The 20,156-nt window shown below is 38.1% G+C and overlaps 1 protein-coding gene and 1 non-coding gene across 2 annotated transcripts in view; one reads left to right on the top strand and one right to left on the bottom strand.

Moving 5' to 3' along the window:
* Positions 1 to 142: 142 nt before the first annotated feature.
* KNTC1 (kinetochore associated 1) overlaps positions 143 to 20,156 on the top strand; it is a 59,825-nt gene continuing 39,811 nt past the window's right edge. Inside the window, exons 1-20 of the mRNA XM_006103821.3 lie at positions 143 to 257; positions 3,304 to 3,472; positions 6,502 to 6,622; positions 8,348 to 8,463; positions 8,816 to 8,894; positions 9,712 to 9,789; positions 11,219 to 11,253; positions 11,494 to 11,604; positions 12,697 to 12,790; positions 13,134 to 13,186; positions 13,413 to 13,528; positions 13,956 to 14,007; positions 14,755 to 14,853; positions 16,425 to 16,468; positions 16,576 to 16,641; positions 16,740 to 16,815; positions 16,931 to 17,056; positions 17,147 to 17,236; positions 17,608 to 17,661; positions 19,289 to 19,350. Of these exons, the coding sequence (XP_006103883.1) occupies positions 3,344 to 3,472; positions 6,502 to 6,622; positions 8,348 to 8,463; positions 8,816 to 8,894; positions 9,712 to 9,789; positions 11,219 to 11,253; positions 11,494 to 11,604; positions 12,697 to 12,790; positions 13,134 to 13,186; positions 13,413 to 13,528; positions 13,956 to 14,007; positions 14,755 to 14,853; positions 16,425 to 16,468; positions 16,576 to 16,641; positions 16,740 to 16,815; positions 16,931 to 17,056; positions 17,147 to 17,236; positions 17,608 to 17,661; positions 19,289 to 19,350 (1,601 nt within the window). The 5' untranslated portion in view covers positions 143 to 257; positions 3,304 to 3,343. The remainder of the gene's footprint in view (positions 258 to 3,303; positions 3,473 to 6,501; positions 6,623 to 8,347; positions 8,464 to 8,815; positions 8,895 to 9,711; positions 9,790 to 11,218; positions 11,254 to 11,493; positions 11,605 to 12,696; positions 12,791 to 13,133; positions 13,187 to 13,412; positions 13,529 to 13,955; positions 14,008 to 14,754; positions 14,854 to 16,424; positions 16,469 to 16,575; positions 16,642 to 16,739; positions 16,816 to 16,930; positions 17,057 to 17,146; positions 17,237 to 17,607; positions 17,662 to 19,288; positions 19,351 to 20,156) is intronic.
* On the bottom strand, positions 5,971 to 6,077 carry LOC111823494. Its single transcript, XR_002826512.1, has one exon. It is a non-coding gene; the product is annotated as a U6 spliceosomal RNA (small nuclear RNA).

Below are 20,156 nucleotides of genomic sequence, written 5' to 3'. Positions count from 1 at the left end.
GTGGAATGCCTGGAAGGAGGGCGGAGCCACTAGAGGGCTCAGCCTGGCGACCGGAAAGGGTGGGATTTAGGGTGGGGCGACTTCCTATTTCGATTCTACAGCAATCTTGGCCTTGTCCGGCCGCCGTAAGAGGGGTTGGGCTTGGACTTCTCCCGCCAATTTAAAGTCGGGCTAGAACCTGAAGACCTTAAGGGCGGTTAGAGTCCAAAAGAGCGCCCCTAAAACTGAGTGTTCCGTTTTAGTTTCTCCAATTGCAGGTGAGGATTGTCTGTGTGTGTGTGTGTGGGGGGGATTGTCGCGCTGCTGTAAGGACTGGGAGTGGGTCCAGGTCGAAGTAGCAGCGCCCTCAGTACAGTTTGGGGTGTTTTCCCTTCCAGACTCTGGTGGGAGAGGTTAGAGTCGGCTCTTTCTGGTCCCGCCGTCCAGCCGACATTGATGCACGGTGGTCTGATTGATACTGTTTCATTTCGCTTAATTCGCGGATCTGTTCTCCAGCCAGCAGCCAAAGTGCTCCCACGTCATTAGTTAAATCGTATCACTCAGTTTGCTTGGTGTCTTCTCCCTTGTCCTGAGGATAAACCCAACCTGGAAGTCGAGGATGCGTTTAGCTCCCTTACTGTTCCATTCTCGCCCCAAACTCGCCCCAGCCTCTGAGACTTGGCATAGTTGGCTTCTTGCTGTTCGGGTCTCAGCTTAGATTTCATCTCCTTCCCTTTCCAAACAGGTCCTCCTTAAGAGACCCTTAGCACCGTTTTGTTTACTTGATACACTTGACCTGTTTGTAATTGTTTGTGCGTTTGTTTATTTTTTCGTAGGGAGGGAGTGTAACAGGTCATAGCAGGCGGAGATTGGCGTTTTCTTGTCTCGCTGCATCGTTTACTCGCTTTAGGTGACCGTGGCCGTTTATTTAATCTCATCTGTCAAATGGGCTGTTGTGTTGACTAAATGAATAAAGCATTCCAAACTATCTTGTATACTCAATACGTGTTAACTATTTTATTTATGACCTTCCTACAAGAATATACACTTCATGCCTGGCCGGTGTGGCTCAATGGTTGAGCATCAATCAGGAGGTCACCATTGGATTCTTGGTCAGGGCACATGCCTAGGTTGTGGGCTCTGTCCCCAGTAGGGGGCGTGCAGGAGCAGCTGATCAATGATTCTCATAAATATTTCTCTCCCTTCTCCCTCCCTCCCCCTCCCTTCCTCTCTAACATCAAGAACATATTTTTTAAAAAAGAATATACACTTCATAATGATAAAACCCTTTTCTGCCATCACTATTTTTACAGATGTGGGACCCTGAGACCCATAAAAGTATTCACTCTACTAGTATCCTGCCACGCCTGTCTCAATCTCCCAACTCCCACCGGAACACCAGCCACTAAAACTATGGGCTATTCTGACAAGCTTTCTTTCTGTGCCCTTGCTTACGCTCTTAGTAAGAACTCTTCTCCTGTATTTAAAGAGCTCCTCTAACAAAAACTCACTGTTGTCCACCTGAAACTAATATGACTTTGTTAATTCTAATTGAAAAATAGCCCTAGCTGGTTTTGCTCAGTGGATAGAGTGTCAGCCTGTGGACTGAAGAGTCCCTGGTTGCAGGCTTGATCCCTGGGGCACACAGGAGGCAGCCAATCAATGATTCTCTCTCATCATTGATGTTTCTATCTCTCTCTCCCTCTCCCTTCCTCTCTGAAATCAATAAAAATATATTTTAAAAAATATAAAAATAAAAAACTGTGACCTTAAATTATTACTGCTTCCACCAAGAGCAATAATAAATTCGCTAACCCTTAAAATGGAGTGCTTTCCATGAACCAAGAATTATTTTTTTTATAATATATTTTATTGATTTTTTACAGAGAGGAAGGGAGAGGGATAGAGAGTTAGAAACATCCACGAGAGAGAAACATCCATCAGCTGCCTCCTGCACACTCCCTACTGGTTATGTGCCCCCAACCAAGGTATATGCCCTTGACTGGAATTGAACCTGGGACCATTGAGTCCGCAGGCCGACGCTCCATCCACTGAGCCAAACCGGTTATGGCCCAAGAATTATTTTGTGAACATTTAAAACTCATAACCTTTCAGGTAGGTACAACTATATTCCTATTCTATAGGTTAGCAAATTGAGAAAGATTAAGTTGCTTGCTAAAGGACAGGTAAATATGGAAGAGCGCATAGTTTACATAAAAATTTTCCTTCCCTGTGCTGCACTTGCCATAGATTTTAAAACATATTCTGACGTGTATCAAAATAATTGTAATTAGCCGGACTGGCGTGGCTCTGGTTGAGAGTCAACCTATGAACCAGGAGGTCACGGTTTGATTCCCGGTCAGGGCACATGCCCGGGTTTCGGGCTTGATCCCCAGTGTGGGGTGTGCAGGAGGCAGCCAATCAATGATTATCTTTCATCATTGATGTTTCTCCCTCTCCCTTCCTTTCTGAAATCAATAAAAAATATATATATTAAAAAAACACAATTGTAATTATTTGTTTATTGTTCCCCAGCAGTCTTAAAGTCTTAATCCAGAGATTGCTTTTCATTTTTCATCTTAGTATTCTGCTCTGACTCAGACCACACATAAAATGAGTTATATAAATCTTTGTTGAGATGGTTATATGACTAAGGTTACAGATATACTCTTTGATTCAGCCAGAAACCTAATCCAGGTTTTTCTTCTTCCCCAGTATTGTTCATTTTTGTAAGATACTGGAAACATAAATGGATATTTATTTATTACTATTTTTTAAATCTCATCTGTCTTCTATGCTATAGATTACCCCATTTTTTAAAATATATTTTTATTGATTTCAGAGAGGGAGCGATAGAAACGTCAATGATGAGACACAATCATTGATCAGCTGCCTCCTGCATGCCCCCCACTGGGGATCGAGTGGGCAATCCACGCATGTGCCTTGACCGGAATCGAACCCTGACCTTCTGATTCATAAGTCAACGCTCAACCACTGAGCCACACTGGCTGGGATAATGGACATTTTTTTAAAGTTCATCTGGAACCTTACCATCCTGAGATATCCCATACAATCTGACTTCAGAGCTTTTATTGATTTTTTGTTATACTGCTTAAAGGTTTATTTCAAATGAAACCTTGTTATAAATTCAAGCCAGGCACACAAAATGCTAGAAACTCTAGGATGACATTGATAAGATTAGAATTGTTATTGTTCCTAAACCAATATGTGCTTATCTGGTGATAATCATAGCCTTTTCATTTCCCAACAAACTGGATCTGTTAAACAATAAAAACTGGTGTCTAATTTTGCGTATTGTCATAGGGAAGGCAGTGATTCTCGAATCAAAAACAGTCTCAGAAACATGTGGAATGAGATTGAGCTGCTAACAAGTGATGATACAGGAAGTGGGTACCTAGGTGTTGGATCAAGAAAAGAACATGGAACTGCTTTATATCAAGTAGATTTACTAGCCAAGATCTCTTCCGAAAAGGTAATGATTCTGATGCTGTTATTCACAGAATTTTACTGAGTGTTTGATAGGCCAGTAGATACCTAGTAAATGTTTTGTGAATGAATATAGCACCCTCTCAGGCAATCGAGGTTCAGTTTCACATTATTGGAAATTTCCATCTGAATTCCCCTTATATCTTTTTAAAAAAATATATTTTATTGATTTTTTTATAGAGAGGAAGGGAGAGGGATAGAGAGTAAGAAACATCGATGAGAGAGAAACATCAATCAGCTGCCTCCTGCACACCCCCCACTGGGGATGTGCCTGCAACCAAGGTACATGCCCGTAACCGGAATCGAACCTGGGACCCTTCAGTCCGAAGGCCGACACTCTGTCCACTGAGCCAAACCAGCTAGGGCCCCCTTATATCTTAAGATTTGTATTTTCAAACAGAACTTTTCCTAGATCAGGAAGGAGGAAATAAAACTGTCTTTGTTCTCACATGACATGATTGTCCATGTCGAAAATCTGAAAGAATCGACAGAGAAAACTGTAATAATAAGTGATTATAGCATGGTTGCAGGATATAAGGTTAATATGCAAAAGTCAGCAGCTCTCCCTGGTACCAGCAATGAACAAGTGGAATTTTAAATTAAAAATACAATCAAATGAAATCTGTGACCTTGGATTAGGCAAAGCCATTTTAGATAAGATGTTAAAAGCACAAGCAATGTAAAAAGAGATAAATTGTACCTTAGATGTATATTACTAAGTGGAAGAAGCCAATCTGAAAAGGCTACATTCTCCGTGATTCCAACTAGACTGTATGCCATACTGAGTAAGGAGAAGACAGGAAAAAGATCAGTGGTTGCCAGGTATTGGGGTTGGGAAGGAGGGATGAATAGGCAGAGAACAAGATTTTTAGGGCAGTGAAAATACTCTGTATGGCACCATAAGGATAGCTGCCTGTCATTTGTCTAGACACACAGAATGTACAACATCAAGAGTGAACTATAACGGAAACCATGTACTTGGGGTGATTATGTTGTGTCAATGTAGCTTCATCCTTTGTAACAAATGTATCATTCTGATGAGAGATGCTGATAATGGAGTCTATGGATGTGTGGGAGCTGGGGTTATATGGAAAATCCTCAATTTCGCTGTGAACCTAAAACTGCTCTGAAAAAATAATCTTGAAAAAGAGTTAGCCCTAACCAGTTTTGCTCAGTGGATAGAGCGTCGGCCTGCAGACTGAAAGGTCCCAGGTTCAATTCCAGTCAAGGGCATGTACCTTGGTTGTGGGCACATCCCTAGTAGGAGGTGTGTGGGAGGCAGCTGATCAATGTTTCTCTCTCAATGTTTCTAACTCTCTATCCCTCTCCCTTCCTCTCTGTAAAAAATCAATAAAAACATATTGGGGGAAAAAAGAATTAAACAGTTCAAGCAGAGAGAACAGCATGGATTCATCCCTAGAAGGTGAAAGCACAGTTCATGTTTTGCAATGCCTTGGTGTAACTTTTCACTAGTCGAAGAAGCAAGTAAAAGAGCATAAGGGGTCAGAATGAGGTGGAGTTTTCAAGAATTACACCTGGAGAAGGTGACCAATGAAGTAGGCACAAAATGAACCGATTAGCCTAAAACTGAGCATGGAAGAATATAGTTAACGTTTATTAAGCATGCTATATGCAAGGCTGTCTTCTAAGCCCTTTACATGAGTTAATTTCATCTCCAAACAAGCCAGTGTTGTAGATATTATTAAATTTATTATCCCTATTTTACAGGAGAGTCAGTTGAGACATTTGTCCAGAGTACTCAGCTTTTTCAATCACCAAACTGTCCAACTGCTTCAGGGTACATATGTGTGGGAAGCTTAATCAACAGAAGCTGAAAACAGGAGACTCATATTTGGCTTGCATAGTGCTTTTTAAAATGTTGACTTAGCTGCCAGTGTTTAAAAATCAGAACATTTCACATAAAGATGCAGCTTTTCTTTTCTTTTTTAAAAAATATATTTTATTGATTTTTTTACAGAGAGGAAGGGAGAGGGATAGAGAGTTAGAAACATCCATGAGAGAGAAACATCCATCAGCCGCCTCCCGCACACCCCCTACTGAGGATGTGCCCACAACCAAGGTACATGCCCTTGACCGGAATCGAACCTGGGACTCTTCAGTCCACAGGCTGACGCTCTAGCCCAGGGGTCCTCAAACTACGGCCCGCGGGCCACGTGCAAATACAAATATTGTATTTGTTCCCGTTTTGTTTTTTTACTTCAAAATAAGATATGTGCAGTATGCATAGGAATTTGTTCATAGTTTTCTTTTAAACTATAGTCCGGCCCTCCAATGGTCTGAGGGACAGTGAACTGGCCCCTTGTTTAAAAAGTTTGAGGACCCCTGCTCTAGCCACTGAGCCAAACTGGTCAGGGCGATGCAGCTTTTCTTGATAAATTGGAAGATGTGGCCATGCCTGGCATCCCATGGGTCTTTAATCTGGCTGATTTTGCTCTCTCTCTCTCTCTCTCTCTCTCTCTCTCTTCTTTACTGGAACGCTTCACGAATTTGCAGGTCATCCTTGTGCAGGGGCCATGTTAATCTTCTCTGTATGGTTCCACTTTTAGTATGTGTGCTGCCAAAGCAAGCACTGATGTTGCTCTCTTTAAGTTTGTGTGGGCATGTACTCTCCAGTTCACAATACACCAAATCCCCCTCCCTGTCATGTCCCAGACCTTGAGACTTTATGCCAATCCTGTTTTGTTTATGTTGATGCCTGTTGGCTCCTATTGGCCTGAGATCAACCCGTAGGGAACCAAGGCTTGTGTTTAGGAAACCTTTGCCCTTTCCTAACAATCCTGGACTATTTCCCTGTTTTGTAATCTGAGTGGATTCAAGATACACTGTACAAAGAAAAAACTTGACCAATTAGACACATGGGCTAAAAAAAAAAAAAAAAAATTAGGCCTGTCAGGTTTTAAACTTGGGTACTTGGGACTATGATGCTACTGTTGATCAGTATTGTTAAACATGTATAAAAATATCTTATTTTACTCATGCTTTTCCCTCTCACAGGCCTCATTAAATCCAAAGATACAAGCATGCAGCTTAAGTGATGGGTTTATCATTATAGCCGACCAGTCAGTGATACTGCTTGACAGTATTTGTAGATCGCTTCAGTTGCACCTTATATTTGGTAAGTTTAACATACTGTAAAGCAATAAAATATATTGGAAGCCACGTATTTGCTACCAATTTCTACTGCAATGCCTTTTCTTTATTACCTCTAAGACTCGAAATTGGACTAATTTCAAGACATTAATCTTGAGTGCCTTTTTTGTGCTGAGTTATTAGACTCAAAAGATATTGGGGTGAACCCTTCTCAGCAGGTCTAAGGCAGCAGTTCTCAAACTGTGGGTCTCGACCCCTTGGGCGGTCGAACGACCCTTTCACAGGGGTCGCCTAAGACCATCCTGCATATCAGATATTTACATTGCGATTCATAACAGTAGCAACATTATTACAGTTATGAAGTAGCAACGAAAATAATTTTATGGTTGGGTCACAACATGAGGAACTGTATTTAAAGGGCCAGAAGGTTGAGAACCACTGGTCTAAGGGGAAACATACAGGTAAAGCTACAATTTACTTTACTGGCATGGCTTTTGTATTAGAATACAGTAGGAAACAGTTGAGCCCAGTTGTGTTCAGGTACCTGAATCTTGTACATAATTTCAGTATCATCAACAGATATTTGAATACTTTTAGAATGTGTAGCACTATAAAAAGCTTTCTCAATACTTACGACTTCTTCTTTGAGTTAAAGAGCTTTAAATATATGCAAATATGGACTTAAGAGTAAATTAAGAGATAAGTGATTGTGCTGGAAAACAGGTGAAAATATTGTGAAAGCTTTTTCTGAAAATTTGAGAGGAAGATGATGGTTGAAGTGTTTGCATAAGAACTGAGACGACTGAAAAGAAATCCAGGCATGCTTGTGAGAACACAATCTTGATTACACTATGGAGGCAAGGTGCTCCTATTTTGTGGGATCTTACCATTTCTACCCTGATGGGTCCACAAAATTCACAATTTCACCAATGAAGTCATGGGCTGTGTTAGTGTCTGATACATTTGTAGAAGGTGCTTCTGCTGAGCCCGGCTGGTGTCCCTCAGTGGCTGAGGGTCGATCTATAAACCAGGAGGTCACGGTTCAATTCCTGGGCAGGGTTGTGGGCTTGATCCCCTGGTGGGGGGCGTGCAGGAGGTAGCCTATCGATGATTCATTGATGTTTCTCTCTCTCTCTCTCCCTTCCTCTCTGAAATCAATAAAAATATATATTATTTTAAAAGATACTGCTACTGAATAATTTCAATTCTTAAGCAGTTTACATGCTACTGCTTTTATTCCTTCCCGTTCCCCTCTCAGCCTCCATTTCACTCCCCTAGGCCTCTTGCTGTTGCACAAACAAGAACTTCACCTCCTTCAAGTCTTTGTTCATATCTCACCTGAGCACTCTAATTAATACCTCGCTGTGCATGACTCCTCTGAGCTCTTTTCCTGTTCTACTTTTTCTTTTTTTCCAGAGAATTTATCACCATCTTACATGCCACATAACTTTATTATGCTCATTGTTTATCATCTTTATTATTGCCTTAAAATTTGAGCTCCATGAAGATGAGACTCACATTCTCAACTGTGCAGAAGGCCTAGAACAATGCTTAGCACAGAAGCAGTTCAGTAAATATTTGTTGACTGATGAAGAGTCAGTAGCATTCTTTTCTACTTTGATTACAAATTTTATTAAAAATATTTAAACAAAGCTTGAACAGTTGACTTGTAATGACAGAATGAATAATTTTTTGTTTTGAAAACAAACATTTTCAAAGGTAGCTAGTAACTTCAATTTCAAATTTTCAGATACGCAAGTGGATGTAGTTGGCTTATGTCAAGAAGGACAGTTCCTATTGGTTGGGGAGAGGAGTGGCAACTTACATTTTATCCATGTCACGTCCAAGCAGACCTTGCTCACTAACGTAAGACCCTATTTTGTTTTTCATTTCTTTTATCTAAATTCTAAATGATCTCTTAGACAACGAAAAACTTGAGCAAAGCATGACTTAATTTGTGTTTTAAATTAAAAGAATAATGTTGCTCTTATTTAAATTTAAGAATCATGCCTTAGAAACATATGAAGTAAATGCCAAATTGTAAAATTAAGCTTTGCAAATATTCTTAGTATGCTTGTTCAAAATGGTTTTTCATTTTAAAACTAAAATGTTTGGCAGTTATTGCTAATGATAATCGATAGCTCTGTGATTTTAAAGAATAAAATTCTTGATTATATTTCTCTGGGCTTAATCTTATATGAAATTAATTTGCAAATAGGCTTTTGTTCAGAAAGCTCATGATGAAGATCAGTGTACCTACCGAACTCTTGTTATTGAGAAAGATGGTTCAAGTGAAGGTAAGTTTTTTGAAATTTTTTATGTCTTCTAATACCCAATCAAAAAATCAGATTTATAGTAAATGAATTATGTAAATTCATTATTATGCTACCTACAGTGTTAAATTTTCTAGTGATGTGATCAATACTATTGTAAGAAACAAGTTTTTATTGTAGTTTCTTTCAGAGACTTACATGACCTTTTCCTAAATATAATATTCTAAACTAATTTTTACAGTTGTGAGAGTTCAATAGATCAGTAAGGAGACATTATATTCTTTTAAAAAAATTTTTTTGTGTGGGTTCCAGCATATTTGTCATAGTTCCATTTCAACAAATGTTACCTGAACCTTAATTAATTAATTAATTAATTTTTAATATATTTTATTGATTTTTTACAGAGAGGAAGGGAGAGGGATAGAGAGTTAGAGACATCGATGAGCGAGAAACATCGATCAGCTGCCTCCTGCACACCCCCTACTGGGGATGTGCCCGCAACCAAGGTACATGCCCTTGACCGGAATTGAACCTGGGACCTTTTAGTCCACAGGCCGACGCTCTATCCACTGAGCCAAACCGGTTAGGGCTAATTTATTTTTATATAGCTGAGGTTTTTTTGTTTTTTCTTTCTAGGAAGTGAAGTTTGCTTTATAAAAGCTTCACAGGAGCTAACATTGTTTTTGCAGTTCTTTGTAATTAAGTTTTATCTGTATTATTATTATTTGATGATTGGAATTTAAATGAGCAAGTTAATGTATTTTTAAGCTAGGTTCAGATCCTGGCTTAAACTTTATATTCACGTACTTTTAGAGAAACTGGATTGGTTTTATTTTAATAGGTACCTATTATATGCTGCTGCTTACAAACAATGGATTTTTTTATATTACAAATATTCAGCTTGTAAAAATTCAGCAAGGTAAGTAATGTATTATTTTCTTATTATTGATTTACAGCGATTTTTTTTACTAGTCCTCCAGGTGAATTTTTAAATGTTCTCTTTAAGAATATTATTTTAGTTCAATTACATTCTATGTGATACTGAATATACCTTTTAAGTATTTGTAATATACTTATTCTGCACTGTTAGGGCTGCAACAGAATCTGAAGAAATATAATTTGTTTATAGCCTCCAAGAAGATTACAGCTTAGTTGGAGAGACAAGACATACACTAGCGTATTGATAAATGCTTTTTTAATTTTTTAATTACTTGTAAGCATTTATTGAACTTCCCTCCCTCCGTGTGGCTTCAAGCTGCCAGGACATGGGCCCCACCAACTTAAAAATCTTCTCAGCTCTTCTGCTGAAGAATGTGGCCTTCACCGTGACAGGCTGCTGTGGGAGCCTTCCCTCCCCCCGGCTTTGTAATAGCTGATCGAATCACTTCATTGATAGGAGCAGCTCCTGCCTTGTTTTTGGCAGCATTTGCAGGGCTGCTCACTGATCAAGGTCCACACTTTACCAAGGTTGCCAGTGGGCAGAAGCTCTGGGTCCTCTTTAAGTCGTAATGCCTCATACCAACTTTCCCAGAGTAACTTGGGGGATATTTGTTGAAGTTGATCCTGTGATGATGATGCAAGCCAGCAGCATAAACTCGGCCTCCCGGCTGCTTCTGGTGCTAACGGGGCCACAGCTGTGGCTCACATGGCCCTAAGGTGTCCAGGCCTTCCTCAGTCTGGATAGCACGTTGGTGGCCGAGATGCAAGAGGGAGCGATAAATGCTTTTTGATGGAATGAATGAACCCAGAAACAGAAATGACTAAATAAGTATTAACAATGTAGTTAACAAAACTAACTTAACAGTAACTCGCTATGTGCTAAGTGAGTCGTGTGGACCATACATCCCTCTGAGCTAAGAGAGATTGAAGAATTGTTTGGGGGCATGTATTCAACAAATATATATTTTTAAATCTATGTGCCAAAAATGTGCAACGTCTGGGGAATACAACAAGTTTAAGACACGTAGCTCTCCAGTTCAACGAAAGAGGAGTCAAATAAAGTAGCTCTTCCAAAACGTGCAAAGTGATGACTTCACAGGTAGGACTTCAGAGCTTGAATAGGACGGTTGGAGCCTATTTTAATAGAAGACCCTTTCAATAGGAGCGGAAAGGAAGGGAACGTGTAGGAACCGTAAGGCAGTCTGGTGGGTGCTCTGAGCACAACGGGTCACAGTTTATATCGTTGGTCAAGGGCAAAACTGAAAAGTCACCTCTGTCGTATTAATCTCTGACCAGTGTTTTTCTCACTAGACTGCATGTAATTTCACTTTGACCCAAAAGGGGCGACTTGTATGTGCTGTATATAGGTTAATACTACACGTTTAGCCTGCTTTCTCTTTTTCATACAGCGATTGAAAATGTAGACTTCAATAAAGCAAAAAAGGTAAGAAAATAAAATTGCCTTATCTTCTTAAAACTTAGACTTCATGGAAATTGAGGAGTGTTTCTGGATATAATTGTCTACTGGTTGAACTTTTGGGAATTAGCATGATATAACATATTAATAACATTTCCGTTTTTATAAAAATATAATTCATTGGTTTAAGAAGATTTTTATCAATCTTTTCAAGGCATTTGGACTGTGGAGCCTATGTGTAACCTTCTTATTTTTTAAATTTTGCAGTTACAAGGACAAATCAAGTCCAGTTTCATTTCTACTGAAAAGTATCATACTCTTGGTTGTCTGAGTCTTGTGGCTGGAGATTTAGCAAGCAAAATCCCTATGATCATTGGGGTAATAATTCTTTTTATAAAATGTTTGTTTTTTTGTTTCCGAAATGTTTTTTCATTAAAACATTATTTTGGTTAAATTACAAATTGATTTGTGATGTGTTCCGGTAACAGAAATAGGAATTATAAAATTAAGTTCACAAAATTAATAAGTAAACCTAAGTTTCTATATTGAAAAAATACTGCATCTTTATTTTCATAAATCTCTACCTGAAATTTATGGTTTCTTTTAATTATGAATGTAGACAAAAACAACAACAAATAAAACCTCTACTATTATATTTAAGGAGTAGGCAAAGATTCAGAGTAGTTACAGCATTTAACACCTTTTTTAAAATATATATTTTATTGATTTTTCACAGAGAGGAAAGGAGAGGGATAGAGAGTTAGAAACATCGATGAGAGAGAAACATCGATCAGCTGCCTCCTGCACACCTCCTACTGGGGATGTGCCCGCCACCAGGGTACATGCCCTTGGCCAGAATCGAACCTGGGACCTTTCAGTCCCTAGGCCGACGCTCTATCCACTGAGCCAGACCGGTTAGGGCACATTTAACAACATTTTTACTTGCCAAATTTACATGCGAAGTTAAAGTTTACCCCATGGCCAGCCAGTGTGGTTCAGTGGTTGAGTGTCCACCTATGAACTAGGAGTTCACAGTTCGATTCCTGGTCAGGGCACGAGTTGCAGACTCCATCCCCAGTGAGGGGCGTGCAGGAGGCAGCTGATCAATGATTCTTTCTCATCATTGATGTTTCTATCTCTCTCCCCCTCTCTCTTCCTCTCTGAAATCAATAAAAATATATTAAAAACAAAATAAAGTTTAGCTCATGTCTTTAGAGTGAGTTGCCTGAATATACATACTCCTTATTAAATATTTGTGCAAACACAACAGATACCAGCAGCTCACTGTCCTTTTCATTCTGTTCTGTTGAAAATAAAGAGAGGAACTACAAGATGAAAGCGAGTTGGGTTTGAATATATTAGTATATATTTTGAAATTAGTAATGTGTACAACTTAGGTGTTTCCACTTTGAGAAGAATGCAGCTCTAAGAATGAAATTTGTGACTGATGTACTGTTGTCACTTCTGTAGGGAACTGGTAATTGCGCAATCTCCAAATGGGAGCCAGATCCGCTCAAGAAAGAAATGACAGTTAAGAATGTTATTGATGCAGAGATTATTAAAGGTAAAATAAGTTAATTAAACTACTTTTGGTATTTATTAGTGAGTTCTAATGTTCATGTCAATATTCTGAGTCTGGCTTTTGGGTCCTTGACCAAACCTCTCTTTGAAACGAGGCAGATTAAATTGATAATTTTCCACATACATGACTTTTTCTTGATATGTTACCTTTGTTACTCTTTTTTTTTTTTTTGGAGGTTTTACATTTTAGTGATCATCTAAAAAATATAGAAACAGGAATAAATGAGAATGGGAACTTTTTGTCCATAAATATTACTTTACTATTTAAACATAGCTATATGTAATGCAGAATATGATCCTTATACACCTTGCTTTCTCTTTTGTAGGTGCAAAGAAGTTCCAGCTGATAGATAATCTGCTTTTTGTTCTTGATGCTGATGTATGTTCTTGACATTTCTCCTTTCATGTTTCCCCTTCGTATTGTGTTTAACACCAAAAATGTTGTCAGACTTACAAAGACACTGACCTTAGCCAGGGTGGATGAAATGCTGTCTTGTGTATTATGCTATATATATATAGACATATATATAGCATATATATATCCATCCTGAAATGGAAATCTTTAGTCATTAAGAAGACGTGTCAATGAAATGTCTCTCTTGCAGAATGTGCTGAGCTTATGGGATATTTACACTCTGATTCCCATATGGAACTGGCCCTCTCTTCACGTAGAAGAGTTCCTTCTTACCACCGAAGCAGATTCGCCTTCTTCAGTCACGCGGTACGTTGTGATGCTGGTAGTGCTTGCCCTTCTGTTAGGACCAGGTTTCTTGCCCGGTTCTGATCTCATCATTCACTATATATCACATTCTAAGTAGCACTGTGAACAGACCGACAGGGTAAAGACCATGTCATTGTTGGCCAAGCTTATTGAGAACAGGCAATACGAACCTTCAAGTGACTGTGTTAGTGTCTGTCCAAAATAAATAAGCCAACAGGCAAGCAAAGGAAGTGTGCATCTTGCTTGAGTTATGCATCCAGATTAAAAATGACTCATAAAAAAGAAGAGTGTCAGTCTTCTGAACCATAATGTGTAGAAATCAAGTTCAATGTCATCTGTGTATGAATTTTAAATTTTATGCAGAATGTCACTTTGACTTAGCTTACAAATCTTATGTGATTCACTTAACCCTTCTTTTCTCTTTTAGGCAAGGGATTACAAATCTCAAATTAGTAGCTCTGACATCTACTAATAAGAAGGTACTAGAAAATTTGTTTCACGTTGTGTTTTCATATTATGTGTTAGAAATAGCATTAATATAAAAGTAGTTGTTAGGTAATGCTCACAACATATTAGCTCTTAGTTCATGCAGACCCCTCACAAATCAGAAATAACCCTGCAAGAGTTCTTTTTTTCCTGTTTAAAAAATATGGATATAAATCCCAGTTCTACATTTTAGTTGGGGCATTTTAGGAATAAAATGTCCACAAGAGAATGTTTATTAAAGTGACTCCTGCCCAGGGTGGCTCAGTGGTTGAGCATCAACCTATGAGCCAGGAGGTCACAATTCAATTTCTGGTCAGGACACTTTCCTTGGTTATGGGCTCGATCCCCAGTAGAGGGCGTGCAAGAGGCAGCTGATCCATGATTCTCTCATTGATGTTTCTATCTCTTCCTCTCCCTTCCTCTCTGAAATCAATAGAAATATATTTAAAAATAAAGTGACTCTTACATAGTTCTGACACTGAAGGATTACATTCACCTTAAATACAGATTGTAGAATGGACTTGAGCTATGTGGATTTTCATTCTTCAGATTTGGAAGGTGGGATAGAACATAATTTTATATGTAACATTTACGTAATACAGTAACAGACTCAAAATTAGTTTTCCCATGTTGCTCTGTACCAAGTGTTTTAATCTGTGTCCTTGATTGTGAAGTGCTGGCTTGTGCTCGGAGGTTTATGTTGACCTACTAAATTAATTGCTCTACTTTTTTTTTCCCAGATGAAAAATTTCATGGTCTATTCATTACCTATGATGGAAATACTGTACTCTTTGGAAGTATCTGGTGTTTCTTCTCTGGTCCAAACAGGAATTAGCACAGTAAGTTGGTGTACATTTTGAACTACTTTATATTTAAAAAATTAAGAATAAGCTAAGCCTGAGTGGAATTTAGTGGAATACCTGAGTAGATCACAGGTTTATAACTATATTTATTGTTATCATATATCCTCGAATACATTTGCCCAAGGTCAGTCTTCATTTTAAAAAAAAGAACAGAAAATTTAATCAAATAAAATATCAGTCAATTCCACATTCCATTTTCTTGTGTCTTCACAAGAAATTTAGATGATAACGAGGCAGGGAGATATTGTTTTTATTTAATTTTTAACTGTGATCTTTAAAAACATTTTTAATTGCCCACTTCATGACCTATCACCCCTAAGTACTTCAGCAGGTATCTCCTAAGAATAAAGACATTCTTCTGCAACACAGTTACCACACTTACAAAATTTAACTATTATGAATTATACCATCCAAATTCAAATGTTATCAATTGTGGCAAAGCTATTTTTTTTTTAAGCTATATTTTTTTCTGATCCAGGATCCAACCAAGCATCATGTATCGGATTTCGTTGTCATGGTCACGTGGTAGTCTACTTAAATCTGAACCTTTCCCTAATCTTTTTTTGTCTCCTACCATATTGACATTTTTTTGAGTCCTAGGCTGCTGTGTTATAGAATATCCCTCTATTTCAGCGGTTCTCAACCTGTGAGTCACAACCCCTTTGGGGGTTGAACGACCCGTTCACAGGGGTCGCCTAAGACCATCGGAAAACACATATATAATTACATATTGTTTTTGTGATTAATCACTATGCTTTAATTATGTTCAATTTGTAACCATGAAATTGGGGGTCACCACAACATGAGGAACTGTATTAAAGGGTTGCGGCATTAGGAAGGTTGAGAACCACTGCTCTATTTGGATTTGTTTGTTCCGTCATGATTAGGTTCATGCTAATCTTTTTTGGCAAGAACACTTAGGTAACATTGTGTCCTAGCTGCATTACATTAAGGGGCTCATGTCTGTTTGTCCTGCTTTGGTGTTGTTACATTTGATGACATGGTTAAGGCGGCGATGCCAGATTTCCATTGTAAAGGTACCTTTCGCCCTTTGTATGTAGTAAGTTGTTTTTGTGGTGTTATTTTGAGACTACGGGAATATTCTTTTCCCCAACAGTTTTCCCAGTGATTTTAGAATTTCATTGATAGATAACTTTTGCCTAAACCAGTTGTTACTCTAGTAACTATAAAATGAATTAATTCTGACCCTACCGGTTTGGTTCCGTGGATAAATCATAGGCCTGCAGACCGAATGGTCCTGGGATCGATTCTAGTTGAGGGCACGTACCTCAGCTGCAGGATCTTCCCCCAGCCTTGGTCAGAGCTTGTGCAGCTGGCAACCAATCGATGTGTTTCTCTCACATCAATATTTCTTTGTCTTTCCCCCTCTCTTCCACTCTCTCTAAAAATCAGTGGAAAAATATCCTCGGGTGTGAACTAAAAAATAATAATAATAATTTAAAAAAATGAGAAAACTCCTGTTACTATTTTAAAAAATGAATTAATTCTGTACATTAATTTTAAACATGTTTTTGTTATTGTTGTAGGATACCATATACCTTCTGGAGGGAATTTGCAAAAATGATCCAGAGTAGGTCATGCTTTGTTTCATCAGATAAGTTGTTAAATAACAGCTAAGTTAAATTTTACTTATTAATATGAATGACAAATGCACTTAGAGTGAAAACTTTTTTTCAGGCTCTCTGAAGACTCAGTCTCTGTCTTAGTACTCAGATGTCTTACAGAAGCTTTACCAGAAAACAGGTAACTTCTCATTTTCTTTTAACCCTTACCCCTTAATGAAAAACTTAAATCCCGTGATTAATAAAAATTTTACCGAAATTTTTCCCCCCACTTCACAGATTGAGTCGGTTACTTCACAAACACAAATTTGCTGAAGCCGAGAGCTTTGCCATTCAGTTTGGGCTGGATGTTGAGGTAATCACTTGTGAATTTATTTGTTCATTGAAAAACATTTTTTTTCATGTACCAGATGCTAGAGAGACAGCATTTTTGGCTTCAAGCTACTTGATGTGGCATGTTTATATTACAGCTTGTTTACAAGGTGAAATCAAATGATATATTGGAGAAACTTGCTCTGAGTTCTGTGGACACCGGTGAGCAGACCGAATGGCAGAAACTAGTAGATGAGGCTAAGGAGACGCTACGTAAAATCCAGGTGTGCTTTCCCTGCCATGTGCTAGGGTGTCTGGATTGACAGATGGGTCAACGTTAGGTCACCTCACTATGTCTGGCATTTATGCAACAGGACGATGACTTTGTGGTGAATTACTGCTTGGAGGCTCAGTGGATCACCTATGAAACGACCCAGGAAATGCTAAATTATGCCAAAACCAGGGTACGTTTTCAAAACATTTAAAACATGTTTGTCTTATGCAAAACAAAATTTCAAAAATAACGAGCTCTTTTTCTACCATAGGCCTTTTAAAAAGTGTATTTTTGCTGTTGACTGTTCTCAGTGACCTTTGAACACCACTGCTAGTTATATTCCTTAAAATCCAGGTGTAACAGATGGGCAAAATGTTGGGAGCTTCTTTCATAAAACGCATTGCTTTTAAGATAGGTCATTTCTTTATTGTTCACTGTTTATTTCAAAGTTTGATGCAATTTTATTTTTAGAGAGAATTTTTCCTTTAATTCACAAAAATACTCATCTTTCATGAAAAACCTAACAGCAGATATTCTAACTGTGTTTCTTGTTCATCTTAGCTTTTGAAAAAAGAAGACAGAACTGTGCTTGTCTATTCTTATGGCTTAAAAGAGGTAATTACATTATATTTATGGATTAATTTTCGAGTGAATATACTTTACAGTCAGGAACCACTTAATGGTCCTGAGAAATGTGTCGTTAGGAGATGTGGTCATTGTGTGAACACCACAGAGTGCACTTACACAAACCTAGATGGTACAGGAGCATTTGAGCTCTTGCTCCCTGGCATACGTCATCAGTTTGGCTCAAATAAATTCTTAAAAAATTAAAAAAACACACACCACAAAACCCTAGGTGCGGTATAGTCTGCTATATCGTATAGCCTGGCCTGTTGCTCCTAGACTACACCCTGTGCAGCATGTTACTGTTCTGAATACTCGAGGCCGTTTTAACAGCAACAGTGAGTATTTGCGCCGTATCTAAACACAGAAAATGTGCAGTAAAAATACTGTATAAAAGATAAAAACCTGTACCTCCATAGGGCACTTTCCATGGGTGGAACGGGCAGGATTGGAGGTTGCTCTGGATGAGTCAGTGAGTGAAGTAGTATTCCATTGTGTAAATGCACCACAGGTATTGAACTACCCATCTACTGATGGGCACTTGGTGCAGCAAACTTTTGTTTTAATGTTTCATTGATTTTTAGAGAGAGGAAGGGAGAGTGATAGAGAGATAGAAACATCGATGAGAGAGAGGCACATCATTGATTGGCTGCCTCTGCACTCCCCCCACTGGAGATTTGAGTCCGCATCCCGAGCATGTGTCCTGACTGGGAATTGAACTGGCAACCTCTTGGTTCCAGGGTTGATGCTCAACCGCTGAGCCACACCAGCCGGGTGCCAGCTGTTTTTAGATAAGTAGAAAGAGTACACTAACAATAAAAAGTAAGTATAGTAAATACATAAACTAGAAACATAGTCATTTATTATCATCAAGTATTATGTATTGTACATAACACATGTACTATATTTCCATATGACTGGCAGTGCAGTAGATTTCTTTCCACCAGCATCACCACGAATATGTGGGTAATGCGTTGCACTATGATGTCACTAGGCTATAGGAATTTTTCAGTTCCATCATAATCTTACAGGACCACCATCGTATGTGTGGTCTGTCATTGACTGAAACATTATGCAGCTCATGACTGTATATTTTTCAATTAGAGATAGGCCTGTAGTATTTTTCAAGAGTTAACTTTAATAACCAAATAGAGGGTTATTTTGAGGTCAAATGAAATTATTTAGATAAATCATTTTTTGCATAGTGCCTGGCACCTGTTAAGCCTGCAAATAAATGTCAACTGTAATGATGATTGTTATGATACAAAAAGTGTGTGTGTGTGTCCATGTGCATATATATTTTCTAACTCTCAAAGTAAATTTTTGGTATAATCTAGCTAGGTTTTACCCTGAGGGCATTTATAAATTAGTGGAAAACTAATTGCTTTTGAAGGCACCCACAATTAATGTGCAAATGGCTTCCTCTCTTTTGCAGTTTTATTGTATTGAATGTGATTGGAAATGTTTCCTTTATTCCAACTCTTTTTTGTTTTGTGTTGAAAGGCAGTCATACTTATGGGAATCGACAGGATGAGGCTTGTGTAAGCCTTCTCCAACAGAAGGTCTAATTGTAATATTACTGCACACAGCATGCAGATGATCGATTATTCCTTTTTAGGTTCTAAGGGCTCATGAAAAATTGACTACTTTTTATGGAGCATTTGGACCAGAAAAATTCAGGTGTGTGCATACCTCCTTTTTAATGTTTAGATTGTGAATTAGATTTAAATTTGGAATGTCATAAGAGATACAATATTGCTACGAATGAATTATGTTTCTGAGGATGGAAAATATTTGTCCCTGCTAAGCTTTAGGCAGTTCCTACATCATGTGTGGGAATTGATACATTGGAAAGGCAAATTTAAATGCATATAGCTTTTGCCTTAGCAATTTCACATCTGGAAATAGATTTTATTAGATGTACTAACGTGTGCACCAAGAGTACTATTATTTACAAGTATAACTACCCTAAAGATCACACAGTGTGTTTATCAGGATAAGTGAAAATGAAGGGAAGATTTATTTTTTCCTTGTGGCTAGTCATTTATTTCAATACTCTCATTAAATGACGTACATTTTCACTGCCAATTGAAATGTTCCCTTAATCATGTGCTAAAAATCTCACATGTATTTAAGTCTATCTCTGGGCTTTAATTGTATTCAATTGATCTCATCTCCCTATTCACTCACCAGTATCAAATAGTTTTAACTTAGGTAGTTTTTATTTTTATTTTTCAGGATTTGGAAGGCTATTTTCTCATGGTTGTATTTTTTTTCTTTTGTATGACATTTGAAATCAGAATCAGCTTATGCAGTTTACAGAAATCTTACTTTTATTTTAATTGGGAATGTGCTGAACCTAACATCAATTTGGGGAGAAACAGCATCTTTACAATATTGAATCTTCCTAGTTAAGGACAGTATGTGTCTTTCTACTCATTCTCTCCTGTTTTTTTTATGTTCCTGAGTGGTATCGATTCACTCGT

The sequence above is a fragment of the Myotis lucifugus genome, unplaced genomic scaffold (assembly GCF_000147115.1).
Source record: "Myotis lucifugus unplaced genomic scaffold, Myoluc2.0 scaffold_511, whole genome shotgun sequence".
NCBI classification, from domain to species: Eukaryota; Metazoa; Chordata; class Mammalia; order Chiroptera; family Vespertilionidae; genus Myotis; species Myotis lucifugus.
The sequence above is the reverse complement of the archived record's forward strand: the minus strand, read 5'-3'. Positions and strand labels throughout refer to the sequence as shown.